Genomic DNA, 10515 nt, shown 5'->3' on the forward strand with positions numbered 1-10515 from the left:
TGTAAACTATAGCTTTCATAAAATACTAAAAATAGCAGGATTTATAGATATGAAATTCATATATATAATTTCAGCTGTATTAATAGTATAATAGCTATATTTCATATGTAGAACATCCAATATGTAACATTGACCATCTGATCCTGTGGTATACTTTGCATGTTGAAATGCCTTAGGCTTATAGGCACTTGTTAAGTCCATATTTTTGTTAAAATGTTCATGATTTTACATTTAGCTCCCTCTGGGTGGCTTTCTGGTAGATCCCGGTAATTGAACCTCTATATAAAGGCCACCTGTGTATAAAGACCACATTTCTCAGCTCTCTTGAGTAGCTTTTATAGACAGGCTTGGCTGTTATGCACTTAATATATACAATTTATTTCATTTAATTTGATTTTATTTTCATTTCTTTATGAGATGATGTATGTTGTTTGTTTGTTTGTTTTTTTCTTTTTCTTACTGATCAAATTTTGGAAAGATTCTGAACATCAAAACTGTGGATAGTGGTGCATGTAATATTCCATAGATTTATTGTTCATTATTAGTCCCCTGCTGGTGAAACCTGAGAAACCAGAAAGCACTATAGTGTTTGTCTCCGTCCGTCCATTATGTTAGCTTATGAAGTAATACAGAATGGGAGTGATTTTTGGGACCAAAGATCAACTGCAAAAGTCACTGTTGCTAAAAATAGTTGTTTTGGGTTTTTTTTTTAAATTTTATTTTTCCAGATGATAACTTCAGAAAGGATTGATGACATTGGTTGAAACTTAAAAAATGTTTGCTTATGAAGTAATATAGAGAAAGATTGAAATTGGGGTCAGAAGGTCAGCTTTTTAGGTCACTGTTACTAAAAGTAGACTTTATTGTCCTGTTTTGACTTCCAGATGATAACTTGTGACTGACTGATTGTATTGAAACTTGATGCAAACTAACACTATTAGAAAATATATAGGGTGGGGTTGAGTTAGTGGTCATAAGGTCAACTGTGAAGGTTGTGAAGGCCACTGGCTCTGCATCAAAGATGTGGGAAGCAAAATTTGTCAGAATAACACCAGTAGTCAACAGACCAATGTTCAAGGTCACTGTTTCAAAAGGTCAAGGACAAATGTTATATCTTTTCATGTGTATACTGACAATGTAACTAGAATGGTTAAATTTACCCTTAAACATAAGACAGAAAGGCAGGTTTTGTTTTCCAGATAATCACTTAGTTGATGAGGGAATGACAAACTTGGTTAAAACTTCATACAGTATATAAGCACAAGGGAATGCACATAAAGTCATTTTATGTTATTTTCTGGTTTTTGTGTCCTTCCTGTCTGTGCACTGGTTTTTGATGAGAAGACTTTTAATTTTTAAAATGAGACATCTGTTCATTGCTATCTGGGTCTATGTTATATAGAAAATTGAATAACGATAAGGGACAAGTGTTGCATGCAATACCAACTCTAAGCATGTTTTAATGTATTTTCAGGCTGGACTGAACTGAAGATTTATAATTTATTTAATTGGCATACACCAAACATGCCATGGACATTTATTTATCTTTGGAGAATTTGGATTTAATTTCACAAAAAAGTATGACTCTAACAGGAGAGCCTTGTCTAACTCCAATGGAAATTTTAAGTAATTTTCACAAAGAAACAAACGTCATCAAAAGCAATTAAAAACCTCTAGAGCCTATATTTACTTGTTAATTCTATGTTTAGGATCCCAGTTAAACTGTCTATCAAACTGATATGTGTATGTTTATCATTTTGTTCATTCCTATATTCTAATTGTTACATTTGTAAATAATTTTTATTTTTACATTATCATTATCAAAAGGATTGCACCTGAAGGTTTGCTCTGTGTCCGTCTGTATGTCTGTCCTTCAGTCTTTTCTGTCCTTCTGTTCTTATCTTGTCCAAACTTTGTCTCCTACATTATCTGTCACTCAAACTTCCTTACTTGGGACATGTTTTATATTACCGAAATAGTGAAACAAGGTGTATTATACCAAACGTAGGGTACTTTAACCTACATTTTGACCTTTGTCCTACATCAAAGTAAAAAATGAGCGCAGCCACTGTCTCCTAACTATACTTGTTACTAGAACTTAAATACTTGGTCATTGGTTGATTTGTAGCTTAAGTAGGTCACACTTTTTTTTTTTTTTTTTTTAAATCTGTGTTGATTCAATTTTAACATAATGGTTTCCGTCTTCAATGGGATCTTATGATCCAGGCTCTGACAAGCTTTATACTGTTATTTTTCATTGATTCCTTCTTGTTATTGATGATGATGCAATACAATTTTAAGGTTTTAGATAGGCTAAGATCAACTACCTTGTAACAGAATTTTTGCAATCTCAATAAAATTGATCAAAACGAGTAAAATGTTGTTATTTTGAAATTTTTTTTTATAGTTTATTTTTATAATTTACAATTAAATTTATAAATGTGTCATGGCAATTGATTGCTAAAATGAACTTTATATGATAATTATTATATATGTATTCACAAAATTAGTTGTGGAGAGTTAGGAGGTCAGTATGGGGTGACTACATGCTGTACTTTTCATAATGTCAGGGCAGTTTATCATATTATCATATGATATCATATGAAAATGCTTCATTTAGGATTATTTTTCTACTTTCTGTAAAGGGAGGTAATCTACAAATGTACATGCATGCCAAAGTTTGTCACACACTTACATATGACTACAACATCTTGGGAAAATTGGATTTTCAGGTGTGTTGTTCAAGGTCACTCTTACTATTTTCGGAATAAACACTTTGCGTGTTAATATTATTGGGTCAAGGCCAAGGTCACAGTATCTTTTTTAGAAAATTATTGTCAGTGCTTCAGCAGCTTCATTCCATGAGAAATTCTCATCAAACTTTACACACTGTGTAAATAAAGTGTTATATCTTGCCTGAAGGGTCAGTCGGAGACATGTATTGTATTAGCAATACTCAGTATGTTTGGTTTTGTTTGTGATTGTCATGCTGCAAAATAAGCAAAATACTTTACCACAACAGAAATTAAACCCATTAGATATATATTAGCCTGTCTCATAAAAAAACACTGAAACTGAAATAATTGGAACAATTAAATTGGTACAAAGATTCATATGGGATTTTTTTTTTTTTTTTTTTCAAAAACTCAAGTATTCTAGTTGAACAGAACTGTTTTAAAGATTAATTAAGAATTATAGCTGTTGAGGAAGTTATTTGTTATTTTGTAATGATATATGTAAGTAAAAAAGGCAAGTTAAAAAATATATATTATTACTTTAATTTTTTTTCCTGGACCAAACTAATTAGAAATTAAATCAAACAAAACACATGCTGGCAGCACGGACTTTGCTGGTAAGTTCCAAAAATCAAACCGAGACTTTATCACATATGTTTACCAAAAATATCCGGATTTGCGGTAAATTTATTTCTGGCTCTAAATTTAGGTATTATTCAAAATGGCTGCCTCTATGGAATCACATGCGAAAGGGAAACAAAAAGTTATCAAAAGCGTGTCTAAGACATCCAACGAGAAAAGACTTATCGTTATTTTGGAAAAGTCGTCATTGGAGTCAGTGAAGGTAACTTTGATGCACTTTACATTTAGTTTATGACGTATATGCCTTTGGGTATCGGTAAGAACAGGAGACGGTTTTAGAGACTACAGTACCATGCGGTGGGGGTATTTACCGAAATGGACTGAAATGGATTTGACTTTGCCGACACTTCTTAAATAGGAATTATGTGTATGGGGCATTTAGGGTTTTTGCCAAGTTTCTAATCTCTGTTGGTTTTGTGTTCTAAATTGGAGACCTAAATGTATTCATTCATATCCACTTTGGCCCATCTGTTATTAGTATTACCGATTATTACGTATTTGTCGTGAAATGCGTCTAACTTTATTTTTTCACAAACAATAATTAAGAACTCCCAATGTGCCCTGAAGGGTTTTGGATTTTATTTTTGTCTTGTCACGATCGTGGTCATTCAAAGTATTATCCTCAATGACGACTTAACCACGGTTGTATGTACCTGGTATAGAGATGATCAATGTACGGAAATAAATTGAATTTGTGTCCTCAAAACTCAAAGCTTTACGATATTGACATATTTCAGTGATGGAATTTACTTTCTTGCTGATACTTGCAAAGACATGGGAGTATCAAAGTACAGTCAATACACAGCTGTAACAGGGATGGAATAAATACAGCACACCTTTATTATCTCTAATCTTTTGTGTTTATTTATACCATATGACAAACTTCTAGATACAGTACAAAGTTTTTAACTGTGTTCTATTTACATTTTTACATATCTGGATTTTTTCTGTCTTCTGCATTTCTCTCAAATCTCTAAACATCTTTCTTTTCTCATGACATTAACTGTTCAAAATCCAATTCTGCTCAGCTTTAAAATGATCTAGCACTTACACCAAAATCATTCCAGATGGAATTTAACCGATTGAAATTGCCCTCATCATGTTATTCATGTCAAGTACTAGTACAGTGTATATGCAGGTCTACTTACATAAATGAATACAAGTAGATGAAAGATGGAACATCAACACCAGGGATTCAGTGACTTTGTCAGATTTATTGGTTGACATGTTTCGAACGGTCAGCTGACAGTTGACCTAAATCTAGCCAACTGAAACATATTATTACCTATTGGCTATGGAGCTCTATTAGAATACTTTGGTATCTACCAAGGATTCCTCTACTGATACATCTACAAACCAGCACCACCCACGGGGCGTTGGACTCCTCCACCTCTTTGTGTTATCCTTCCACTATAAATGAATACTATTGACATACAAATGTGTTTACAGGGCTCTCACACCCCATTTTGGGACTGGGGCCCGGGGTCCTTAGAATTGGGAAAAATAGCGGCGTTTTCCTTAGAATTGGGAAAACTTTCGGTCTAAATTGGAAAAAAAAGATACTATTTTGCATTGGAAATTCGGCCCCAAATCTGGCAGATCAAGAGCCCTTGGTTTAAATACAGTGATATTACAATTAGTTTCCTATATATCAACAGTATTCTATTTAGTTATACAGAAATATTATAATTAAACTAATATATGTCTAACAAATATGAAACACATTAAAAGCTAATTATTTAGAAAAAAACATTAATTAGGCTAATGTCAGTAAATATGAAACATACATATCTGGCAGGGCGATGCAATATACATGTAGATACACCTTTAGTGCCAAAGTGTACCAAGGTAAACAGGCAACTCACTGACAGTAGTGTGTTGTGGTAGAGTGTCATGGTAACAGAGTAATGCGATGTCAGTATGTCACAATAGTCTGTCTCAGTATCAGGATGACTCACTGACAGTAGTGTGTTGTGGTAGAGTGTATAGTAGTGAAACCGAATGAGAAGATTCAAATAGACAATATTACCTGTTGTATATTTTATCTCACCCAAAGTGGTGCCTGTAAACAATATGTACAAAAAATGAAAACATGTACATTATTCAAAACAGAAAGAATCGAAAGGAAGGATATGTATATCAAGAAGAAACTCTGGAGTCATTACCTGAAAATTGAACAAACAATCACACTGTATAGGTCTCTTCACAATATATGGTATTTCTTGTAAGCTCCCTTTATCAGTATGCATATACAGTATTGACAACAATCTTGTAAATGTATTCATTATGTAGAAATCACCTGAAATTTACTGAATTTTATTTAGTGTTTGAAAATTAAAAATATTATTTTGGATCTAATTTGGTCAATGTAATGTTCAAATATAACATAGAACATCACCTTAATACAACAAATGTGATAACTACCGGTATATATAATAGAACTGATTGTAAGGTCCTTCTACTTAATGATTCTTTCATGCACTCTGTCACTCTTGATTTTGAAGGGTGATAACCAGATATATTAGATGACTAGAGGTTGGCGACACTGAAATATAACTTTAAAAATAGAAGAAAAAATCTCATAAATAGTCTCTGATGTTAACTGATGATACATCTTTTCCCTTAACAGGTTGGAAAGCAATTTGAGTTGATAAACTGTGACAAACATAAACAGATAGCTAAAAAGAGTGGGCGAGACATTTCCCAATGTCGACCAGATATTACACACCAGGTGAGGCAGCGTATTAACAGTTCTGATGATGATCTTAAAAGGTTGGAGACCTGTAAACAACTTTTCACATACAGCAATTTACAGCTCATTCTAGCATTTTCATTTGACTATCTCTTTAAAATGTGTAATGAACATTGTTAGTATTGAAAACTAATTTAAACTAGTGAACTTTCGCTGAAATGATTTATTATGTTAATTTTAGCCATTTGAATATGATACAGTAAAAAATATTTGTGTTGATACAGAATTTCATTTCAATTTCTTCAAAGATGAATAAAAATAATAATAAAGGATTAAGTGGTTTTTTATGACTCTGATTTTTTGGAGGTTTTTTTATTTAACACGCCTTTAACCAAACTTTTCTGATGATAACTTTGGGATCCATGTATATAGTCCAGAGGTGTATGTGGCACATTTTTCTGTATAACTAAAATGACTGACGAATCAGTCAGTTTATTGGAAGAATGAAAACAATACCTGTTTATATGTGGGTTTGTTTCAGTGTTTACTGATGTTGATGGACAGTCCACTAAATCGTGCTGGTCTTCTGCAAGTCTACATCCACACAGAGAAAAATGTTCTCATAGAAATCAACCCACAGACGAGAATTCCGCGAACATTTGACAGATTCTGCGGACTGATGGGTATGATTCTAGTTGTATTACATAGGAATATATGTAGAGCTTTTGTTTATGGAGATGTGTCAGTTTGGGCCATTTTGCAATCTCTCTGTGATCAGACAATTGTTTTGTAGGATGTCGCTTTAAGGTCTGCATAAATAGTATGCTATTTAAAACATAACATTTTTGTGAGTTCTTTGAAAATTGGGATCAGAATTGAGGTTCTTACAAACTTAATCCTAATATTGGAGTGAACATTGTAGGTTTTATATTTTATTGTGCATGTGCAAAAATTGAAAATATCAGAAAATGTAAAAGAAGGTCACAGATCAAGTTACATAATTTGTAAGTGGTCTATTTGCACTATATGGTATGTTTCCATGCAATAATCTGTCATTTATAAATGCCACAGTTCAATGTGTATATTTACATTTCTTATGTATTTTGCTGAATAAAGCTGGTCATGCCCATCATAACTTTATTGGAATTACATTAAAACTGAATTATTCATTATCAGCAGTGTTCCATCATGTAGAACACCATTTTATTTGTGACCTGTCACTATTATTACACTTTAATGGTCTCGCACCAAGTATCATTTATTATACCATAAATTCATTTATATTAAGGCATATTCATGCTTATATGAATATTTGACACTAAATTCCCTGCAAAAGACAAAAAAAGAGTGTATAATGTAAACATTTCTTGATCCTACAGTACAGTTACTGAGAAAACTCAGCATTCACGCAGCAGATGGACCTCAGAAGTTACTCAAGGTAATGTATAAAATAATCGAAGTTTGCATGCCTAGTTATTTTCTTCGGGGGAGAGGGGAAGAGTGGCAGGAGACTGTGGTGTTATCCATGTCTGTCCATTCTGTTCTGTCCTGATCCTGTCCCATTCAGAGCCAACGTCATACTGTAAATGTACCTAATTTCATAAAATTGTATGGCATTATCACTTTTTGGCAAATTTAGTGCAACAAATTATTTGTGCATCCATAATAATTTGTATGTAAATAATATACCGAAACTACAATTAGTGAAATCGTAGTTCAGTAAGATACCGCAAAAGTGCTAACATGAGGTAAGCACTAAAGTATGTATACTTAGTATTTTGAGAACTTCTCAAAAGAGTTTTGTCATATATATATATCCCATAGTATCTTAACATCAAGTTCTACACCATGTCATATGAATGTAGGCAGTTGTCAAGTTTGAAGGGTCAAAGGTCACCTTTCACATTTTCTGGAAATTCATCCAACAATATTTCAATTTCTACTCAAGTTGGACTTGATGCAACTTCCAAATTAGTCCTTTTCTTTTGTACATGAATTTGACCAGATTATCATTGCTCTTGGCATATAAATACATCCTTTACAGATTCTGTAAGATGGAAAATCCTTGCACGTGTTTGATGCTAAACTTTAAATAAAAGTAATCGGTAAATTTGCATCAGATTTGCAGAATACAAATTGATAAAGAATAATGATATATATGATATGTATTGAATAGATCAAAATATGATATTATGGTAATATTTAGCAGAACAGATTTGTTTTCCATGCTTTGGCACCTGCTCGAGACCTTGAAAATACTCTTGTCTGCTACAAAATTTTTCATTTTTCATTGCCTGAAAATGAGAATCTCGAGGAAGACCAAGAGCTTCCACTGAGCAATTCTGCTACAGAACTGCTTCTTGACTAAACTCTTGATGTCATGGATACTAAGACTGCTGAGAAAGGTCATGAAAATCCACAAGCCTGGATAGTTATTTATTTGCTACAGAAATGTGTGATGTCGTTCTCTAAATTAGATATAAAGTCCTGTGTAATAAACAATGCCTGTAGCTTTTATGGTCATTGGTATTATCATAAACAAGTACCACATGCAATAAACAAATATCAGTTTCAAAACATTTTTGAAGAATTCAAAACTTGTTGTACTGTTTAAGTTGTTATTCTGCCAAAATGTCATCGGATGGAAGGTGGCAGTATACCAAGGTTATGCTGTTCTATATATCTTGTCATTTGTTATGTTTAGTGTAGATCTGTTTATGGTTTTTAATACAAGATTTTTATACCAAGAATTTCTTTGCTCTCATGTGCTTTCAGGTAATAAAAAACCCAGTAACTGATCATTTACCCATTGGATGTTCAAAGATTGGAACATCTTTCAGTGCCGACATTTGTGATGACCTGAAAGAGCTCGTCCCATCAGATGAACCTGTGGTGTTTGTAATTGGAGCAATGGCACACGGAAAGGTAACTTTTGTTCTCTCCAATATTGTATTTAAAGGTTATTGGCAGCAGGTTGTATTTATATTTTATCCAATTAAAAGTGACATTTATTTCTTTCTTTTTCTTGCCTTTAATTTGGTTTTTTGATCATGCTAATAACTAGATAAAAAAGAAGTGATGGTAAACCTTTACACAGTAGGTATTAAACAAATGATAATCCTGACTGATAAACTGTTTGTACCTTGGAATGGAGAGATTGATTACAAAAAAATGACTAGAATTAAATTTGCGTCGTTCATATAATAATCCTTCTCCATCAGTGTTTAAGCTTTGGAGTGAGGGATAATAGAGAGCACATACAAAATCAAAGTTGCATTCACATGACGTAGAAACCAATTGTCCAATGAGTGATGATTTCATTATTCAGACATTGTAATTATATGGATTTACGTAGATACCATAAATCTCGCCAGCAATAAAACTGACTGGGTATATTAAACAACCTGTTTCATAAGGCAGATTTATTTAAACAAAATAATAAATTTTCATACTGATCAATTCATTTCCTTCTATCAGATCAATACTTCTGAAGAAATTGCTTGTCATTTTATTAAGAAATGGTAATATTATGTTGTAATGACACAAAGACAAAATCAATTTGAATTTTGTTTTGTTTCATTAGATTAACTGTTGCCCAAAAATATTAATAAGGATATGAAATACTGACAACACTTAATCTACAGAAAATATTGATTATACATCTAAATATACAACAAAACAAGTCATATCATTAATTAATCTTTACTTGTAAAATCACACACTTTATCATCAGACATGAATTCACTGCATAAATTACAAACTGAATATAACTTTAAATATCACAGTAACTTATATCACAAGTGAAAATACTAATTGATTAAGGTTGAACATTTTTAATGAAAAGTGTGTGTTATGTTATTTTTGATAAACTACCTTTAAAATTTTGTACTTTTACTTGTTAGAGTTATGTGTTTTGAAATATTTTCTTTTGTTTTTTGTTGATAGATTGACGTACCGTATACAGAGAAAACCGTGTCATTCAGTAACTATCCACTGTCTGCTGCACTTACATGTGCTAAGTTGTGTAATGCTTGTGAAGAGAAATGGAACATCAAATAAATATTATAAAACAGAAATATTTTCTTCTCTTTTTATTCCAAATCTTTTTCTGTATAATACGCCATGTTTTATAAATTAATGTATGTTAGTTTATTTCCACAAGGCTTATAATTTTGCAGTTGTCCAAGTTTGGGCTGTTTTATGGTGAATAAATTTTGCCTTCACGATACATTGGTATCCAAGTATACAAGTATATAACCTAGATTTCCTTACATTTTATTGATCTTAACTGTCTGCTAGGTATTTATTTTCGTGGTATCTCTGATGACTGTAAATATAGCAAATGAAATCACAAATATTGCTAACTTTACAGTATGTGATATTGAGGTTTGTAGGTTAAAAGTTTTACTTATATTTTTATTTCCACAAACATATATCTTACTGTGT

At 32.2% G+C, this 10515-nt stretch overlaps 1 protein-coding gene across 1 annotated transcript; it reads left to right on the top strand.

Moving 5' to 3' along the window:
* Positions 1-3456: 3456 nt before the first annotated feature.
* Positions 3457-10145, top strand: LOC132550922 (ribosomal RNA small subunit methyltransferase NEP1-like). The gene is made up of 6 exons (XM_060215024.1): positions 3457-3579; positions 6007-6108; positions 6611-6752; positions 7449-7507; positions 8845-8994; positions 10015-10145. Exons 1-6 carry the CDS (start codon positions 3457-3459, stop codon positions 10126-10128), a joined length of 690 nt encoding a protein of 229 aa, XP_060071007.1. The 3' UTR covers positions 10129-10145.
* Positions 10146-10515: the final 370 nt, after the last annotated feature.

This window comes from Ylistrum balloti, unplaced genomic scaffold (genome assembly GCF_031769215.1).
Source record: "Ylistrum balloti isolate Yb309-2 unplaced genomic scaffold, AGI_CSIRO_Ybal_v1 Utg370158, whole genome shotgun sequence".
In the NCBI taxonomy this organism is placed as follows: Eukaryota; Metazoa; Mollusca; class Bivalvia; order Pectinida; family Pectinidae; genus Ylistrum; species Ylistrum balloti.